At 36.5% G+C, this 21766-nt stretch overlaps 1 protein-coding gene across 3 annotated transcripts in view; it reads left to right on the top strand.

The window, feature by feature from the left end:
* Nucleotides 1-21766, top strand: part of DLG2 (discs large MAGUK scaffold protein 2) — a 2171029-nt gene that overhangs the window by 372469 nt on the left and 1776794 nt on the right. For all 3 annotated transcript variants that reach the window (XM_025355445.1, XM_025355443.1, XM_025355446.1), the window contains one exon: nucleotides 1604-1749. In XM_025355445.1, coding sequence (XP_025211230.1) covers nucleotides 1604-1749 — 146 coding nt within the window. The remainder of the gene's footprint in view (nucleotides 1-1603; nucleotides 1750-21766) is intronic.

Genomic DNA, 21766 nt, shown 5'->3' with positions numbered 1-21766 from the left:
TTTGGCAGCTCTTTCATGTGGTTCTTTTGTTTCTTCGATATTTCCCCATTGTAGCAGAGTTATTTCTTTGGTGACTGTTTCTTTATTTGCTGGGGCTATAAGATGGTCCATACTCATCTTATGTCTCCTACCTAGGAGTCCTAGGATCAACCATTTCTCCAAAGAACTCTGGTTTCTTTTGTTGGAAAATAGTGTTGCAAACCAAGATCTAAACTCTGAGTGTGCTTGTTGCTACTGGGATGTCCCTGCTTCTAGGTCCTCTCAGGAGACAGAGCAAGGCATTATATATGACAGAGCTGGGAAATGTCCGGATACATATTCATTTCTATTTCTAAATGTATTTTTATCTATCTCTCTATCCTGTAGCTCTTGAAAACTTTGAGTGCATATAGACACCCTCAATGTTAATCTAATATGACAGTGTTCATTACTTTTTACCAATGCTGCACCGAGGCCAAAATCAGGGTGCTAGTTTTGTTTATTATTACTGTGGCATCATTGCTTCTAGGCCCTCTCAGCAGATGGAGCAAGGAAATATATGTGTGTATAACTGATTTGTGTATATACATGTCTGTAAATATTCTTATATGTATTCATCTATATCTACATTAAGCTAAACATGTCTCCAACTCTCATCTAATATCATATGAATCATTTTAACCTTACTTGCCTGTAACTTTCTATAAAACAGTAAGAAACTTGGCTCCCATCATCTACCATCCATTCGCTTAATTGTTCAATTTTAGTATACATGTATTGTGTTTTCAGAATTGTTCATCCGTACCCAACAGGACACAAGTTTACCAACTAGAGTATGATGCTTTTGTGTAGTTTCTTTGATTTTGGTTTTATAGTCTGTTCATTTTCAAAGTTACTTAAGTTAGTACTTTTTTTTCCTGTTGACTTCATGGACGTTATTTTATACCTTTGTAACACAGTTACATTCCTTTGTAACAGTCTGCATTTCATCTTGGGATCCTCTGACTTCCTACATGATTTTTTAAAAATTTGCCTACATTAAGGTTTACTTTTTGTGCTATTGAGTTCTTTGGGTTTTGACACATGGTTCATGTTATGTGTCCAACACTATAGTATTATTAGAGAATATTTTCATCATCCTCTGCTTTATGTATTCAAACCTCCTTCTCTTGCTCAGAACTTCTGGCAAACATTGGTTTTTTTAAACTGTCTCTTTAGTTTTACTTTTTCCAGAGGCTATAGGTGGAATCATACAGCATGTATCCTTTCCAGACTGACTTCTTTCACTTAGCAATATGCATTTAAAATTCATCTATGTTTTTGTTTGGCTTCATAGCTCATTCCTTATTACTGAATAACATTCTATTATATGGATTTACTACAGTTTATTCACTTTTTGAAGGATTTGTTCTAGTTTTTGTAATTCTGAATAAAGCTGCTATAAGCATTCTAAATGCAGGTAAAAAGATATTTTTCAGGATTTCTTCTGTTTTACTTTGGGATATATTTATGCAGTTCTTTTAATCAGCAAAATTTGTGTATGCCAATATATGGACATATATGCAGAAGCTATTTATGAAGTCATGCATGACATTTTGATGCTTTCTTTACATTTTCTTTACAGATATCCAAGAATTTTACGAGGTGACATTGCTAAATTCTCAAAAAAGTTGTGAGCAGAAGATAGAAGAAGCCAATCAAGTTTTACAGAAATGGGAGAAGACATCCCTTCTTGCTCCGTGCCATGACAGACTTCAAAAATCTTCAGAGGTATACTGTTGAAACTTCCAAAAGAACTGAATAATACTAGGACTTAGTCCAGTAAAGAAGTAATGGTAGTAGTAGTGATTATTATCAACAAATGACAACAACAATAATAGAAATGTAGTTATACCATACTGTATACAATTTTCATATATGAAAATTCAGTTTTTCCAAAGCGTAAAATAGGGCATGGGAGTGACCTGATTCTTTCTATTGTTTGAGTGGGTTATGTTAGCAATATTGTCATAGTTAGAGTTGACTCAAGTCTAAGGCATTCTGGAGTTTCAGAACATGGTTCCCTGTGCTGTGGGGGAAGGAGATGGATAGTAGAATAGGGAAGTGCAGTCTACGATTCTGATTTCCATAGCAAGGGCACATATCCCGGGGCAAGAATAAAATGATCAGTTGAGGTGTAGGAACAGAATATTAGAATTCCCATTTCCATTTCTTTTAATCACATTCTTTAAAATTTTCTGTATTTGAGTAACTTATATATTAGTAGTAATGCATTTAAAAAATAAATATAAAGCAATTAGAGTTGTATGATCAACTTGTTTTTACAGATAGAATTATGGAATCAAACAGTTTGGACACTACTGTTACAATCAACATTTACCAAAGGCTAAGGCAAGTTGAGGCATTTCTCAGGTTCATAGCTAAGGGCTAACAGGGACAAGTCAATGGATACTTTTAAGTGGCAGTCAATACTTTGAAGGGAGGTAATAGTACATATCCACACACACGATTTGTCAAGATTGGAGTCATGTAGCCAACCCCATGATTTGGAAGCTACATAGAATCCTAGTGCCAATCAATAGCATGTTGATTGCTGAGTTTGTATTGTTAATATTGAGGCCTCTCATATACTTTCTGTCCTACTCAGAGCTGATGTATAAACTGGGAAGGACAGAGCCTAATTATCACCCTAGTTACTTAAAAAAAAAAAGTTAATCATGACAATAATTTGTTAAATAATAGATATCAACTTTGTAAAATTGTACTTAAAAGCATAAAAATAAACATCATCCTAATTTTAACACCTAAGAGTAATTATTTTGACTTTTTTAGTCCTTTTTTGTACAAATATATGTACATGAAATTGGGACAATACCATGTAGGGCATTTTATGTCTTTTACATTGAATGTTACACTAATAGTATTTATCCATATCATAACATTGAACAGTTTTGGAGAATATTTTAATGGCTATGAATATTCCATGATTTGGAACTTATTTAAGCAGATCTTCATTCAAATTTAGGCTATCTTCAATTTCCTGCTTTGAATAATGCTGTAATGGATGTGCATGTGTATAAGCCAATGCTGGTTTTTTTTTTTTTTTTTCCTAACTGTTTCATTAAGATTGATTTTATAAATGAAACTATTGAATACAAGGGTATGGACATTTTTAAGGTTCTGGATACAAATTATCAAGCTGTTTTGAAGAACAAATCAGCCATCTTTCAAAAGGCCAATCTGCCTATATCTTTAGTACTGTCATTTTATTATTTAAAATATGTTGTCAAATTAATAGATAAAATGTCTTACTTAATGCTTTATATTGCAATTATGTGTTCACTATTCAGACTCAACTTTTTTTATGATTATTGGTTATCTATATTTCTTTCATGATCCATTCAAGCTCTTTGTCTATTTTTCTAAGCAGTACTAGAATTCTTACTGATTTGCAAGAGCAGTTTATTTATGAAACATGCCACCCTGTTGTCATAATTGTTATTTTTTCTGGTTTGTTTATTATTATTAACTTTGCTTATAGTACTTTTTAACCTTCAAAATAGTTTCAGTTTTTATGTGATAAAATTATCACTTTTAAAAACATTATTTCTTCTTTGCTTTATCTTTCTTCATTCTAGGACTAGTTAACTATTTCCCTGTATTTTTTTCTAGGCTTTCATTGCCTTGGTATTTTCAATTTTCTTTTTTTAAAAAAGTAATTAATTAATTGATTTTTAACTTTTATTTTAAATTCAGGGGTACATGTGCATGTTTGTTATATAGGTAAACTCATGTCACCGGGGTTTGTTGTAAGATTATTTCATCACCCAGGTGCTAAGTACCCAATAGTTATTTTTTCTGATCCTCTCCCTCTTCCCACCCTCCACCCTCTAGTGGGTGCCAGTGTCTGTTGTTCTACTGTTTGTGACCATGTATTCTCATCATTTTGCTCCCACTTGTAAGTCAGAACATGCAGTATTTGTTTTTTTGTTCCTGTGTTAGTTTGCTAAGGATTATGACCTCCAGCTTCATCTATGTTCCTGCAAAGGGCGTGATCTCATTCTTTTTTATGGCGGTGTAGTATTCCATGATGTATATGTACCACATTTTCTTAATCCAGGCTACCACTGACAGACATTCAGGTTGATTCCATGTCTTTGCTATTGTGAATAGTGCTGCAATGAACATACGGGGGTGCATATGTCATTATGAAAGACCATACATTTTCAAAAACATTATTTTATTCAACTTCTAGATGCATGGTCCCATATATATTGCACAGAAGCATAAATGATAAATATATACTTTTTATTCTAAATACAGTTGTTTTAAAAACAATTTTTCTATTTTTGTGGAATCCCCTTTCACTGACTTCCTGCTTATACTGTATCAGCTCTATCTTCCCTGCATGCAAGGTAACTGATGTTAGCAACTTGTGCATTTTTTGGGTTTTTTCTTTAATTTTTTATTTTAAATTATTATGGATACATAATAGTTATACATATTTATGGGGTGCATGAGATGTTTTGATACAAACATATAATGTGTGATGGTTAAATCAGGGTAATTGGGTTGTCTCTTACCTCAAGCATTTATCATTTCTTTGTGTTAGGAACATTCTAATTCCACTTTTTAAATTATTTTGAAATATACAATACGTTATTAATTATAGCTGCCCTATTGTGCTACTGAGCACTAGATCTGTTTCTGTCTATCTAACTGTACTTTTGTGCCCATTATCCATCTCTTCTTTATTCTCCCCTCCACCACTACCTTCGCAGACTCTTGTACCCATCATTCAACTTTCCATCTGCATGTGTACATTTTATTTGTTTAGTTTCCACATATAAGTGATATTTGTCTTTCTGTGCCTGGCTTATATCACTTAACATAATGTCCTCCAATTCCATCCATGTTGTTGCAAATGACAGGATTTTATTTTTGGTTGAGTAAATTCCTATTGCGTGTATGTGCCACATTTTCTTTATCCATTCGTCTGTTGATAGACACTTTGGTTGATTCTATATCTTGGCTATTGTGAATGGTGCTGCAATAAACAATGGAGTACAGATACTTCTTCAATATACTGAATTTCTGTATTTTAGATATATACCCAGCAGTGGAATTGCTGAATCATACGGAAGTTCTAAGTTTAGTTTTTTGAGGAACCTCCATACCATTCTCTAATGTGGTTGAACTAATTTGCATTTCTGCCAACAGTGTACAAGGGTTCCCCATTCTCCACATCCTTACCAGCATCCATTATTACCCTGTCTTTTTTATAAAAGCCATTGTAACTGCAGTGAGATCAAAGAGGAGGACAGATAAGGGATAGCATTAGAGGCTATTGGAAAGATTTTACTATGAGAGAAATAGAAACCATTGGAAAGTTTTGAGCATGAAAATGAGTTGATCCGAGCTTCCCAAAAGGCATACAGAATATCCTGTTTTTAGAAATTAGAAATATTTTACTTTCTCCTGGATCTGTTGAACTCACTATTTGTTTCCACAGGCTTCGTTATTACAGCTACATATTTAGTGTGTATTAAGGTTGCTAGCAAGAAAAATGGGATCGTTGTTTTGAATCTCACGGAGTCCCTACAGTGTGCCTCTCAATGATTGCTTTTCCCCTTGAAACAAAGTCAGATAGGCTTCTGAAGCAAAACTTTGATGTGATTTTAATAGCATGTAAGTTTAAAAGACCTGGAGGTAAAAGTTTTAGACTTTTCTTGTCTGGAAAGAAAGTGACATCAACTTGTTTGCATTCAGCTTGGGAAGATCTTAAATACAAGTTTCACCTACTATTTTTTGAAATTTCATCTCCAGTGCCTGGTGGAAAGAGATCTGTCTTCTTACTTCCTCAGCATATGTGTGATAGAATTCTAGCTGCTCAACTTAAACTCTGATTTATATGAAGTTTCTGGAAAATGTAAATCAGCACCCTGATCCTTCACATCCCATAGCATTTTAACCTGTAATATATTGTTGATATCATAAGATGACAGGAACAGAGTCATAATATGGCTATTCTGTGTTGGATTGGTGATGTTTTGAAACAAGATGGAAATCTTTATTTAGGAATATAAAATAAATGGCCTGTTTAAAAACATTTTAAAAGAAGCATCTATTCCGAGGTTTGATTTTTTTGTTTGTTTCTTAGGTGTTTTGCTGAACTATAAGTAATTCATCTCTCTATTCTACAATATTCTATACTGAGGTGCATATCGCCCTTCTCCTGTCTTCCAACACTGTAATAACTGATTTTTAGCTCCCAATTATGGTGAGTTTTCTGCTTAATTTGTGGGTTTTTTTGGTGGAAAAAAAATGGACACAGCATCCTCCTCACTTCTGCTTTAAGTATATGTGTATGTATTTTCTCCATAGAACTTGAACTGCTGGGCTGAAATCTGCAGTTCTAACTTGAAGACAGAAAGAAAGTAAGTTTATATTACTAACAGTGTTACAGTAACAGCACTGGGCCAGGAAGGAGGCTGCTTGGCATAGCAGAACAATCAAGAGTAATCTGAAAGCCCTCTGTTTGAATTTTGCTTTTGCGAGTTGCTGGTTACATGGCCATCATCAAATTATTTAACCTATCTGATTTTTTATCTGTAAAATGTCAAAGTAATAATAGTGTCTACCCCATAAGGTTATTGTGAAGAATAAATAAGCTATCAGCCATGTAAAGTGCTGAGTACAATTCCTGGACCTAGGAATATAAGTGCTCCATAAAGAGCACTTATATTGATAATGATCTTACGGAAAGTCCTATTACATCTGAGTCTCACTATCTTCATCAGTAAATGGAGATAAAAACTATATGCCAAGGAGAATCAAATAAAAGGATATATATATATATACACACACACACACATATGCTTTGAAAAAGGAATTTTATAAAACTGCATTGTATTAAAATTCATAGTAGAAATAGGACTTTTCCCCCTGTTTCGTCACTTCTCCCTGGGAATTCAGATCAAATAACCAATGAGAAAGCATTTTGCAAAGCAAAATTCATTATGTCAATATAAGAAAATCTCACCATCATTACTATACAATGCATAAATATCTTCTCATTTAAACCTATTATTGTTACTTAAAATTCCTTCCATGGATATTTTGGTGAAGCTTCAGAAGACAAAGGGAGTTAAGGCAGTCCCTGTTAAACTGTACATGCTATTGTAGGGTAACACAATATTGCTCTCAATATGCTCTTGAACAAGCCTATGAGGCTCTTGACATTCCAATAAAAACAATTTTTTGTTGTTGCTGTTTGCTTGTTTATTTTTTGTTTTGGTTTGTTTTTCTGAGAGAGTGGGTAGAAAAGAGTAATTACTTCGTATGTATTTGTGTTGGTATTTGGAGGTCCTGAGTAATGGTGGGAGGAAAGTAAACATTGATAAATAGGAGTTGGAAGAGGGGTAGAGTAGAGAGAAAAGGCACAGTCAAGGAAAGGGAACCTTAAAGGAGAAGTGAATGTTCTCATACGTAAGCTTTAGCTACTAGTTAACTTTTTGTTATAGCAACCTGGCAAGCAGCATAGAAATTAGCCCTTGAAAGGAATGATAAAACTGTTTTCCCTTCTGTTTCCTTTCTCTCTCCTCTTTTCCTTTCCTCTCTTCTTCCTCTCTCCTTCCCTCCCCTTTCCTTACACTGATTGAGCATCTGCTATGTATATTCATCTTTGTGTAGCTTCTTTAAGCTGCCACCTACCTTTGTACACATTGGTTGCTATGTAAAGTGAAACTCAGGAACATGTTTTTTCTTCATAACTTCAGCTCTGCCTAGCTATCTTTAACCTATCCTTTTTACTCGATCCCTTCTCGATTCCAATATTCTAGTTCTTGACCTGGATATTAACTATTTTCTTCTTTATTGAACTTGGTGTTCTTTCATAACATATATTTTGGATATCAGTTATAAAGATGAGGAAAACCAAAGTTTTTTATTTGATCTTATACTATAGTGGAAATAACAGTCTCTCACATATATAGGGCATTTTATACTTAAAAATATGACTTATCTAACTTGATTCTCATAATGGCTTAGTGAGGCCGGTAGAGTTGCTGTTGCTATCCACATTAGAAGTGGGGAAGCTGCAGATAAGCAATTTGTCCAGGGTCGTATTGTTAGAAAATGGATAGAATCAGGAATTTGATTTCAAGACAAGAATTTTTCCATTACACTATAGTTGAAAAAGGATGATTTTTTACTGGAATACTAGAGATGGTTTCATAGCTAGGTAGGTTTAGAAACGGGCTTTGTGTAATGTACAAGACCTGGGTTGAAGGTCTTGCAGGTGGAGAAAACTATGTGAGCAAAGGCTTAGAAGAGTAATAAAACCTGATACTTATAAATAAAATCCAGGCTAGGCTCCATTTTATTTTTTTGAGGGGGGGCGGTGGGACAGAGTTTCGCTTTTGTTGCCCAGGCTGGAATGCAATGGCATGATCTCGGCTCACTGCAACCTCTGCCTCTGGGTTCAAGCAATTCTCCCGCCTCAGCCTCCCAAGTAACTGAGATTACAGGCATGCACCACCACGCCCAGCTAATTTTGTATTTTCAGTAGAGACGGGGTTTTACCATGTTGGTTAGGCTGGTCTTCAACCTCAGGTGACCTGCCCAAACACTTTTAATATATTATCTCTTAATCTCTATAGCAACCCAAGATGGTAGACATTTTATTGATTGATTCCTCATTTCATTTTAAATAAGATTTAAAGTGGTAGGTAGGTATTACTTGTAATTTGCAGAAGAGGAAAGTAAGCCTCAGAGAGGTTAAATGTCTTCATCAAAGACACACAGTAAAATGTGCTATAGTGGGGATTAGTAAACATGTGGCTGGCATCGCATCACCTTTCTTAGGAGAAAGTGGGAAAGGTTTTATAAATTGTGAATATTTAGGATTAGTAGGTGGGGAACTGAGAGTAGTAAGACTGATTAGGTTATTCTAGCTGTCTGCTTGAGGGCCTTAATTGCAATACTATAGCATTTAGACGCTTTTCTTCAGGTAGTTGTGAGCCGTAGAGGGATTTTATGCAAAGAAATGGCATTATCAGCTATGCTGGGGCAGATTAAACTGGCAGCATGATGCCTGATAGATCACAGACAAGAGAAACCTGTGACAGGGAGACCAATTAGGTGGCTGTCACACCAGAAACTGTTCAATTGGGTGCCTGGAGACTATGTATTACCCTCCTTGAAGATCATGAATAGATTTTTTCTTGACAAAGCATCATTTCTCATGGGTAGTAACTTGATTTATAAAGAAGAAAACCAAGTTAAATTTAGAAAATACATTCAAACGAACTTGTAAAAGAAACAAAAATCCTACTTGCAAAATTAATCACCTAGGAAGCCTGTGAGTAACTCACAGAGCTTGTAGTTACTTTGCTGAGGCTGAAGTTAACTCAGCATTTGTCTATGAATAGTTTAAAGTAAGATTTTTCTTTGGAGTACTCTAGCTAACTTTCCAATAATATGATCTAAAATAGTGAGAGTACTTTGGTTTTCTACCTAATATTTTTCAAATATAATGAAATTAGATTATATTCATACTTACCAGAAATAATAGACCTTGAATAAATATTGCTTAGATGATACAAAGATACTTAACTCTAAAATGTCACTAATATTCATAACTTCTTGAAATATCTCTATGTTTGACCTTCCTTCCCATTCACAATGGCACTGATCTAATTCAGGCTTTCATAGAATCTTTCTATGGATTTAGAAACAAGCTTTAACTGGTCTTCATAGTCAGGATTTTCCTCTTGTAGCTCAACTTCCCCAGGCTAAGAGTTTTAAAATTATCTATTGATCCTCATTTTTTACAGATTATTGTGCCATCTCCTTAGCCTAATCTTTACTGTCTGGACTGAACTTACATTAAGCCTTACTTAAGCCTTGTTCTTGTTAGTTCCTGTGTCTGGAATATTTTTCCCTTTGTTTTCATCTGGAAATTTTCTACTTAATCTTTTTAAAGATCTACCTGTCTATCAATCACCAATTTTCTAATGACCTCAACTAGAAAAAATTCTTCTGTTTCCTGTACTGCCCAAGGCCTCTGTTACAGTGTTTGACATATTGCATTTCAATTACTTGCTCAAGTGTTTCACTTGTTAGATCATACCTTAATATCAAGTATTATATTTATTTACACAGCTGTAATATGGTTCAGAGCTTTTTAGGCAGTATATATTCAATAAATGCTTATGAAGTAGATGATTGACTGTATTTTTCTTGATGCCAGAGAATGATATGTTGTTTTGTTAAGTATATGTGTATTATGCTAGCAACATGAATTAAAATTTCATGGTTGACCCAGTGAAAAGATGCTTAGTCCTAGGTAAGATTCTGAAGATAGTTTTAAAATCTCAGGAATGAGTTGTGGTGGTACAGCTCACCCTATCCTTCAAATTACTTATTTTATGGCACAACATGGGACAATTATGGGCTAAAATGATGTCATACAGTTCCATACTCTTCCCTGCAGATTGCATTACTATCAGAGTTAGAGATGTCAGAGTTTCTCCCAAACTGAGTCATTATGGAGACCGAAGAGAATGGTTAGATTGCAATGACTATCATCTTTCCTATTTCAGGTTTGATTTGGGTTGATTGCTTGCCCATTTTAATAATTTGACCTCTTTTAAACATTCATTCTTGTAATAGTGAAATTCTGCAATCCTATTTCTTAGTAAAGAGGCAGACTATCCTGGCAAAAAAGATAGAGGAAGTGCCACATTCCTAAAGTTTTTTTTTTTTTTTTTTTTTCTCCCACAGAGAAAGGAGCCTGTGTTATATGGAAGTCAATCCAGCTTTGAAAAAATTATGGTGTGAGAGTGAGATTTGTTCAGGAGGTAGAACTGTCAATAAATTGATAATCAGAATGTAACAGTAAAGAAAAAGTTTGAAAATATCCATACTATACTAGCTTGACACATTGTTGCCTAGATAGCACTGCGGTGGGTCTAAGGACATCTACCTGCCTTAGACCCTGTCCATGGAGAGCTTTATATGGAGTCTTCAAAATGGCTTGTTATCATCCTTAAAACAGTATACTGTCTTTACCTGGAATCAGTAAGCATTTTTTTTTTTTTTTCCTTGGGGAGCTTCGTATTTTCTACATTGTGTTATAGTTATTTTAAGCATGAGAGAACTTCCCTACAATACTGTGGAGTCAGGACCTGTGTGCCCTGTATATATGGTTTATATCTTCTCAGGACTAAGCTAGATCCTTACATGTATTAGCTTCTCAGTAAATGTTCCTTGAATAAATAAATGAATTATATTACTGTCTAAAGGAAGCATAGTTTTCAAATTATATAAAAGTATGGATTTTTTTTTCTATAAAGGGCAGAATATTTAAAATAGAGAGTGTTCCTGAAAATCCAGATATATGATTATCCAACTCAAAAAACACTGTCCAAGAACTGAATCAGATAATAGTTTCAGAGTATTTTTGAGATGAGAGAGTGCACTATTAGTTAAACATTTTATGAAATGTTCACATATACTAGTATTCTCAGTTAGAATTTCATTATTATTTTAGTAAATATGACAGATTTGTATGTATGCAGCTGTCATTGAAAGTAAATAATATAAGATCATGGTCTAGCATGTGAATAATCCTTTGTCATTTAAGAGAAAGTTATTTTATTTTGAAATCTGTTGTGGTCATCTTCCACATGATGAAAAATAAATTCATGATATCATACTAGCAGAAAAACCCAGGTTGTCTTGTACAGTCTACAAGAGTAAGTGAATCAAAAAACCCAAAGCAATTAACACCTCTAGTCATTGGCTAAACTAATTCCTTAAAGATAGTTCTGTTGGGCCGAGGGAAAGCTCCCCCTTTGCCCTCTGAAGTTTCACTGAAAATCATGGACAAAAAGCATATTAACAGGAGAAAAGGCATACAAATATATGTGATAATAGTTTCATGTTATATAGGAGACTTTAGAATGAAAGATAGGGTATCTTCCTGAAGACACAGGGAAAGCTATTCATTTTTATGCTTAAGTTCAACTAAGTATGAACAGTCATGTAGAAATATGATTGGACAGAAAGGGTATGATCCAATGCTAATAAACTGAGAAGGGAAACCTAGCAAGGCCTGTCTGTTTAGATTACTCTTGGCCTCTCTGTGCAGCATTCTTTTTTTCTGGGTATGGGGCAAGAGCCTTTCTGGAATGGGAGTCTATGACTTATAATCAAACAGATAATTTATTTATAAACAGTGGTGTTTTAAGTAATATTTTAAGGTTTTATGGCTGGCTTTGGAAGAAAAGGGTTCTTGTTTCTGTGACCCACCTTGGGGAAGAGACTTGGGGTGGGCTTGGGGTAGAATGAATGGTCAGAGACAGGAGAGTAGAAGTTCAGAGAGAACCACTTGTGAAGCCTTCACTTTTATATATCATTTTCTGAGACCCTATAGTGTGTAATATAAAATATATTTTATGATTCTTCTTTATAGTACTATAATGGTTAGTCTTATTTATAAACTTGGCTATGCTATAGTTTTTTATTAAAAAACTAGTTATTTATTCAAATACTAAGTTGGATATTGTGAAAGTATGTTGTAGATAAGTATGACATCTACATTCAGTTGACTGTAAGTAAAGGAGACTCTTTTTTTTTTTTTTTTTGAGAATAGTTTATTTGCTGATGTGAATTAACATTCCCTTGCAATATTATGATAACAATGGCCTACCTTAGTTTCCTTGCACTTCTCCACCTAATCTTAATTTTTTTAATTATATTTTAAGTTCTAGGGTACATATGTATAACATGCAGGTTTGTTACATATGTGTACATGTGCCATGTTGGTGTGCTGCACCCATTAACTTGTCATTTACATTAGGTATATCTCCTAATGCTATCCCTCCCCCCTCCCCCCACCCCACGACAGGCCCCAGTGTGTGATGTTCCCCACCCTGTGTCCAAGTATTCTCATTGTTCAATTCCCACTTGTGAGTAAGGACATGCAGTGTTTGGTTTTCTGTCCTTGAGATAGTTTGCTCAGAATGATGGTTTCCAGCTTCATCCATGTGCCTACAAAGGACATGAACTCATCCTTTTTTATGGCTGCATAGTATTCCATGGTATATATGTGCTACATTTTCTTAATCCAGTCTATCACTGATGGACATTTGGGTTGGTTCCAAGTCTTTGCTATTGTGAGTAGTGCCACAATAAACATACATGTGCATGTGTCTTTATAGCAGCATGATTTATAATCCTTTGGGTATATACCCAGTAATGGCATGATTGGGTCAAATGGTATTTCTGGTTCTAGATCCTTGAAGGATCCCCACACTCTCTTCCACAATGGTTGAATTAGTTTACAGTGCCACCAACAGTGTAAAAGTGTTCTTATTTCTCCACATCCTCTCCAGCATCTGTTGTTTCCTGACTTTGTAATGATCACCATTCTAACTGGTGTGAGATGGTATCTCATTGTGGTTTTGATTTGCATTTCTCTGATGGCCAGTGATGATGAGCATTTTTTCATGTGTCTGTTGGCTGCATAAATGTCTTCTTTGGAGAATTGTCTGTTCATATCCTTTGCCACTTTTTGATGGGGTTGTTTGATTTTTTTCTCATAAATTTATTTAAGATCTTTGTAGATTCTGTATATTAGCCCTTTGTCAGATGGGTAGATTGTAAAAATTTTCTCCCATTCTGTAGGTTGCCTGTTCACTGATGGTAGTTTCTTTTGCTGTGCAGAAGCTCTTTAGTTTAATTAGATCCCATTTGTCAATTTTGACATTTGTTGCTGTTGCTTTTGGTGTTTTAGTCATGAAGTCTTTGCCCATGCCTATGTCCTGAATGGTATTGCCTGGTTTTCTTCTATGGTTTTTACGGTTTTAGGTCTAACATTTAAGTCTTTAGTTTATCTTGAATTAATTTTTGTATAAGGTGTAAGGAAGGGATCCAGTTTCAGCTTTCTACATATTGCCAGCCAGTTTTCCCAGCACCATTTATTAAATAGGGCATCGTTTCCCCATTTCTTTTGTCAGGTTTTTCAAAGATCAGATGGTTATATATGTGTGGTATTATTTCTGAGGGCTCTGTTCTGTTTCATTGGTCTATATCTCTGTTTTGTTACCAGAACCATGATGTTTTGGCTACTCTAGCCTTGTAGTGTAGTTGGAAGCCAGGTAGCCTGATGCCTCCAGCTTTGTTCTTTTGCCTTAGGATTGCCTTGGCAATGCGGGCTCTTTTTTGGTTCCATATGAACTTTAAAGTAGTTTTTTCCAGTTCTGTGAAGAAAGTCATTGGTAGCTTGATGGGCATGGCATTGAATCTATAAATTAATTTGGGCAGTATTGCCATTTTCACGATATTGATTTTTCCTATCCATGAGCATGGAATGTTCTTCCATTTGTTTGTGTCCTCTTTTATTTCGTTGAGTAGTGGTTTGTAGTTCTAAGTAAAGGAGACTCTTAATAATGTGGGTGGACCTATAAAATCAGTTGAAGGCCTTAAGAGCAAAACTGTTCTGGAGAAGGAATTCTGCCTCAGGGCTTCAACACCATTTCTGCCTGAGTTTTCAGACTTCTGGCCTATCCTACAGATTTCAGACTTATCAGTCTCCACAATTGCAAGAGCCAATTTCTTACAATCAATCAATCAATCTATGTGTGTTAGTCTGTTTTAATACTGCTGAAAAAGACAAATCTGAGACTGGGCAATTTACAAAAGAAAGAGGTTTAATGGACTCACAGTTCCACATGGCTTGCAAACCCTCACAATTATGGCAGAAAGAAGACACATCACACATGGTGGGAGACAAGAGAAGACAGCTTGTGCAGGGAAACTCCCCTTTATAAAACCATCAAGTCTTGTGAGACCTATTCAGTATCATAAGAATAGCATGGGAAAGACCTGCCCCCATTGATTCAATTACCTCTCACCAGGTCCCTCCCACAACACATGGGAATTATGGGAGCTACAATTCAAGATGAGATTTGGTTGGGAACATAGCCCAACCATATCATTCACACCTGGCCCCTCCCAAATCTCATGTCTTCACATTTCAAAACCAATCATGCCTTCTCAACCGTCCCCCAAAGTCTTAACTCATTTCAGCATTAACTCAAAAGTACACAGTCCAAAGTCTCATCTGAGACAAGGCAAGTCCCTTTGGCCTATGAGCCTGTAAAATAAAAAGCAAGTGAGTTACTTCCTAGATACAATGGGGGTACAGGCATTGGGTAAATACAGGTATTCCAAATGGGAGAAATTCGCCCAAAGACAGGGGCTGAAGGCCCCATGCAAGTCTGAAAGCCAGCAGGGCAGTCAAATCTTAAAGCTCCAAATTGATCTTCTTTGACTCCATGTCTCACATCCAGGTCATGCTGATGCAAGAGCTGGGTCCCCATGATTTTGGGCGGCTCAGCCCCTGTGGCTATGCAAGGTATAGCCTCCCTCCTGGCTGCTTTCATATGCTGGTGTTGAGTGTCTGTGACTTTTCCAGGTGCACAGTGCAAGCTGTGGGTGGATCCACCATTCTGGGGTCTGGAGGATGGTGGCACACTCCTCACAGCTCCACTAGGCAGCACCCCAGTGGGAACTGTTTGGGGGTACCCACCCCCCATTTCCCTTCTGTACTTCCCTAATAGAGGTTCTCCATGAGTGCCCCACCCCTGCAGCAAACTTTTGCCTGGACATCCAGGTGTTTCCACATATCCTTTGAAATCTAGGCAGAGGTTCTCAAACCTCAATTCTTGACCTCTGTGTACCCACAGGCTCAATACCACATGGAAGCAGCCAAGGCTTGGGGATTCCACTCTCTAAAGCCATGGCCCAAGCTGTACCTTGGCCCCTTTTAGTCATGACTGGAGCAGCTGAGACACAAGACACTCCAGACTGCACACAGCAGACAGAACCTGGGCCTGGCCCACAAAACCATCTTTTCTTCCTTGGTTTCTGGGCCTATGATGGGATGGGCTGCTGCAAAGGTCTCTGATATGCCCTGGATACATTTTCCCCATTGTCTTGGTGATTAACATTCAGCTCTTCGTTATTTATGCAAATTTCTGCTGCCAGCTTGAATTTCTCCTTAGAAAATGCGGTTTTCTTTTCTAACGGATTGTCAAGCTGTAAATTTTCCAAACTTTCATGCTCTGCTTCCCTTATAATACTGTATACCTTTAACAACACCTAAGTCACCTCTTGAATGCTTTGCTGCTTAGAGATTTATTCCACCAGATGCCCTAAACCGTCTGTCTCAAGTTCAAAGTTCCACAAGTTTCTAGGGCAGAGGAAAATGCTGTCAGTCTCTTTGCTAAACCATAACAAGAGTCACCTTCACTCCAGTTCCCAACAAGTTCCTCATATCCATTTGAGAACACCTCAACCTGGATTTCATTGTTCATATCATCATCAGCATTTTGGTCAAAGGCATTCAACAAGTCTCTAGGGAGTTCCAAACTTTCCCACATTTTCCTGTCTTCTTCTGAGCCCTCCAAACTGTTCCAACCTCTGCCTGTTACCCAGTTCCAAAGTCACTTCCACATTTTCAGGTATCTTTTCAGTAGCATCCCACTTTCATTACCAAAGTACTGTATTAGCTTGTTTTCATGCTGCTGATAAAGACATACCAGAGACTGGGCAATTGACAAAAGAAAGAGGTTTAATGGACTCACAATTCCAAGTGGCTGGAGAGGCGTCACAATCCTGGTGGAAAGTAGAAGGCATGTCTCACATGGCGGCAGACAAGAGAAGAGAACTTATGCAGGGAAACTCCCCTTTATAAAACCATCATATCTCATGAGACTTATTCACTGTCATGAGAATAGCATGGGAAAGACCTGCTCCCATAATTCAATTACCTCCCACCAGGTCCCTGCCACAACATGTGGAAATTATGGGAGCTACAATTCAAGATGAGATTTGGGTGGGGACACAGCCAAATGGTATTACTATGTGTTCATGTATCTATTCGCTCATCCATTCTACTGGTTCTGTTTCTCTGGAGAACTCTAACACAGGTACTAACACATTTTGATAATACCTAACACTTATCTGGCACTTATATTCTAGGCAGTGCTTTACATATATTAAGTGTTTTAGATATATGCACTCATTTAATTCTTATAACACTCATACAAGATAGGTATTATGATTACTATTATTTTAAATATGAATAATCTAAGATGCAGGAAATTTAAATAATTTCTCAACATTATACAACCAGTAAGTGATATATACTTTTCAAAATGATAGATTATGTTCCTGGACAAAAATCACAAAACAGAACAAGAGCAGACCTTCATTTAATTCTTTTTCATCTCTCTTTGTGTGGACTTGGATTTGGAATTGGTACCACTATGCTTCCTACTGGCCTAACATTAACACTCTTGTGAGCAGTTAACATTTGGTAAGCATATTAACTGTATGCCAAGCTTCTTACATATACTGTCTCATTATTCTCTCAAGAACCTTATGAACTTGGTACTATTATTTACCATATTTTATAATACAGTAGAAGATTAAGAACTCAAACTCAGTTATCTCTGACTCTACAATCTTTAGTGTTAATTTTTCTGCCGCTTGGGGAATCATGGAATCCTAAGAAGTTTGAGAAATCTTGTTGTTTAAGTAGTTCAAGGACTTATCTAATGAAGATATGTTATGTAGCATTCAATCTGATATTCATCTAATCTAATCTGGAATCTCTTCACCAGTGCAAAGGCCTGAGCAGGCTAGCCAAATGTTTTCTGATGGGCCAAGATCCAAGCCAGACACACTTTCTGAGGCGTTGGAAGCAGAGGAAGTGGATGAGGTAGATCCAATCTGCAGTCTATAAGGGGGAAGTTGAAAATCAAGAGGCTGAGTAACAAGATGCAAATAATAATTCCAATAAAGAAAATGTGGACTTGTAAAGGAAAACATCTGAGTAAGAACTAGATTGAAGCAGACACTTGCCTGGGATATTTTAGCAAGGTAGTAGCTATATGGTTAGAATGTTAGGCTACTTTAAAAGTATAGAGTTGAGATATAGAGCTTACTATTTCTATTATGACACATTCTAGTACTTAGAAAATTCTCTCACAGATGAAATAGAGGCACATGCTTCCTTAAAATTCTATCCATTAGTTGTAATTTTGAAACCACAGGGCAAATATACTTTCTTTTCTATCATTTTAAAACCAGCAATCATTCCCTAATTCTTACCCCAACCTTTCTTACTAAATATTTATCTGTTATAGGCATCACAGAGAGCTTTTTGAGAGGCATTAGCCATCCTAATAGTGTGTTATTATATTAAGTAAGAAAATAGGATGACAAATGGTGAAGTATTTATCCTTGTAGTGGTGCTAACTGACATAAAGTCATTGGAATGGAATTTTCTGAAAAAGGGATGATAACAATTTATCCATGTTTATTTACATCCTAGAGCTTTACCCATGTGAACCCTGAAAATTTGAGACAGGTCTCGCTTAATTTAGAAATTTTATTTTGCCAATGTTGAGGACATGTGCCTGTGACACAGCCTCAAGAAGTCCTGAGGGCATGTAGCCAAGGTGGTCAGGGCATGGCTTAGTTTTATACATTTTAGGGAGACACGAGACATCAATTAATATATGTAAGAAGTACATTGGTTCAGTCTGGAAAGGCAGGACAGTGTGAAGAAAAGGCAGGAAGACTCAAAGTGGGGAGGGGACTTCCAGGTCACAGATAGGTGAGAGACTAATGGTTGCATTCTTTTGAGTTTCTGATTAGCCTTTCCAAAGAAGGCAATCAGATATGCATCTGTCTCAGTGAGCAGAGGGATGGCTTTAAATAGAATGGAGGAGATAGATTTTCCCTGAGCAGTTCCTAGCTTGAAGGGGCCCAAGATATTTTCCTTTCACATGCATGAGGAACATGTCAGTAAAATCAGAAAAGGAGCTCTCTGAGAAGTCAGAGTCCATTCTACACTCTTTGAAATTTGTCAGGTTAAACAAAATAATACAAATAAAGTGCTTAGTGCATTGGTTGTTAGTAAACCTTCAATAAATGAAAGTAATTAAATACAGGGAGCAGTTGCTGTTGGCAAACATATTCATGAGCCTGAGAAACGAAATCTGACAGCCTGATAGCAAAGGAAAGCAGGAACACACACACACACACACACACACACACACACACACACACACACACACGGCATCACAGTTATCTGAGATCATTGTGTGGGGTAAACTATCTGAAACAATTATTTTGTTATAGAATAGAGAGATAATGTTCAAAGTAGCTTAAATTATTTTAAATATGATTTCCTTAAGAGAAAAGAATTATGTGTATTTTAGAAAGGCTTCCCTACAAAATGAAAATAAAAATTTTCTTTTAAAGGGTTTAAGTCTAAGCTACCTGGAAAACTTGTTTTTTTTTAATTTTTTTTTTTAAATTATTTATTTATTTTATTATTATTTTTTTAAGTAGCTGGTTTCATATGGTTTCAGATAGACAGGTGTTTGTCTAGTTTGAGTTGGTTTTGGTGTTACTGTGTCAGATTATTTGACAACATTAATTCAACATAAACTAGCACCTTGTATCAGGATCTCTTTTCGTTGTTGTGTGTGGGGGGGTGGGGGTGGTATAGAGATAAGTGAGATCAGATCTCTGCCCTCAAGGAGGTAATGATCTAAAAGAAAGACAGGCATACATCCATGTAGCTTAATAGCAAATGTGTCTAAGTCAGTTTGGGTTGCCATAACATAATGCCATAGATTGGGTGATTTAAACAACAAAAATTGATTTCTCACAGTTGTAGGGGCTGGAAGTCTGAAATCAGGGTGCTAGAATGTCTGAATTCCTGTTAAAAGCCCTCTTTCTGGTTTATAGAGAGCCGTGTTATTGTACCTCCACATAGCAGAGAACAGAGAGGGAGAAAGTAAGTCCTCTCATGTCTTTTTCTAAGGATACTTATCCCATTCATGATTACTCTACCCTCATGACCCAATTACCTTTCAAAGGCCTACCTCCTAAATAACATCACATTGGGAATTGGAATCTCAACATATGAATTTTGAAGGGACATAAGCAACCAGTCCTTAGCAAAATCCTAAAGTAGAGATGGATGCAAAATTTTGTGGGAGCATAGAGGAAGTCCACTGAATTTGAATTATGTAACTGCTGCCAAAGTATATCCTGAGAAAACTGTTATTACCCAGAATGGAAAGTTTATACTCTCTATAACTTGTGGTGCAACACTAAAAACTTTGGTTTCTAACATTTTTGGGGGACTGTGGTAAAATGACTCCTTGTGAAGCAAATGTTTCTTCATCAGAATTGAGGCTTCTGAGTAAAAGAAAGCAAAGTTGGCAGACAAAAATATTTAATAAATTATTTCTTCATTCTTTCAACACATTTTCATTGATTGCCCAGAGGCATACTTTATGCCACACTTAAGGAATACAAAGATGAATGAAACTCCATTGTGTTGATGCAGAATGTTTTCTTTTTCTTCTTTCTTTCTTTCTTTCTTTCTTTCCTTTCTTTCCTTTCTTTCCTTTCTTTCCTTCCTTTCCTCCTTCCTTTCCTCCTTCCTTTCCTCCTTCCTTTCCTTTCTTCCTTTCCTTCCTTCCTTTCCTTCCTTCCTTTCCTTCCTTCCTTTCCTTCCTTCCTTTCCTTCCTTCCTTCCTTCCTTCCTTCCTTCCTTCCTTCCTTCCTTCCTTCCTTCCTTTCTTTTCTTCCTTCCTTCCTTCCTTTCTTTCTTTCTTTCTTTCTTTCTTTCTTTCTTTCTTTCTTTCTTTCTTTCTTTCTTTCTTTCTTTCTTTCCTTCCTTTCTTCCTTCCTTTCCTCCTTCCTTTCCTTTCTTCCTTTCCTTTCTTCCTTTCCTTTCTTCCTTTCATTTCTTCCTTTCCTCCTTCCTTCCTTTCTTCCTTTCTTTTCTTTCTTTCCTTTCTTTCTTTCTTTCTTTCTTTCTTTCTTTCTTTCTTTCTTTCTTTCTTTCTTCCTTCCTTCCTTCCTTCCTTCCTTCCTTTCTTTCTTCCTTTCTTTCCTTTCTTTCCTTTCTTCTTTCCTTCCTTTCCTTCCTTTCCTCCTTCCTTTCCTTCCTTCCTTTCCTTCCTTCCTTTCCTTCCTTCCTTTCCTTCCTTCCTTTCCTTCCTTTCCTTCCCTCCTTCCTTCCTTTCCTCCTTCCTTTCCTCCTTCCTTTCCTTCCTTCCTTTCCTTCCTTCCTTTCCTTCCTTCCTTTCCTTCCTTCCTTTCCTTCCTTCCTTCCCTCCTTCCCTCCTTCCCTCCTTCCTTCCTTCCTTCCTTCCTTCCTTCCTTCCTTTTCTTTCTTTTCTTTTCTTTCTTTCTTTCTCTTTCTTTCTTTCTTTCTTTCTTTCTTTCTTTCTTTCTTTTTTTCTTTCTTTCTTCCTTCCTTCCTTCCTTCCTTCCTTCCTTCCTTCCTTCTTTCCTTCCTTCTTTCCTTCCTTCCTTCCTCCCTCCCTCCCTCCCTCCCTCCCTCCCTCCCTCCCTCCCTCCTTTCTTTCTTTCTTTCTTTCTTTCTTTCTTTCTTTCTTCCTTCCTTCCTTCCTTCCTTCCTTCCTTCCTTCCTTCCTTCCTTCCTTCCTTCCTTCCTTCCTTCCTTTCTTTCCTTTCTTTTCTTTCTTTTCTGACGGAGTCTCGCTCTGTCGCCCCGACTGGAGTGCAGTGGCCGGATCTCAGCTCACTGCAAGCTCCGCTTCCCGGGTTTACGCCATTCTCCTGCCTCAGTCTCCCGAGTAGCTGGGACTACAGGCGCCTGCCACCACGCCTGGCTAGTTTTTTGTATTTTTTTTTTTTTTTTTTTTTTTTTTTTTTTTTT

The sequence above is a fragment of the Theropithecus gelada genome, chromosome 14 (genome assembly GCF_003255815.1).
Source record: "Theropithecus gelada isolate Dixy chromosome 14, Tgel_1.0, whole genome shotgun sequence".
Taxonomy (NCBI): domain Eukaryota; kingdom Metazoa; phylum Chordata; class Mammalia; order Primates; family Cercopithecidae; genus Theropithecus; species Theropithecus gelada.
The sequence above is the reverse complement of the archived record's forward strand: the minus strand, read 5'-3'. Positions and strand labels throughout refer to the sequence as shown.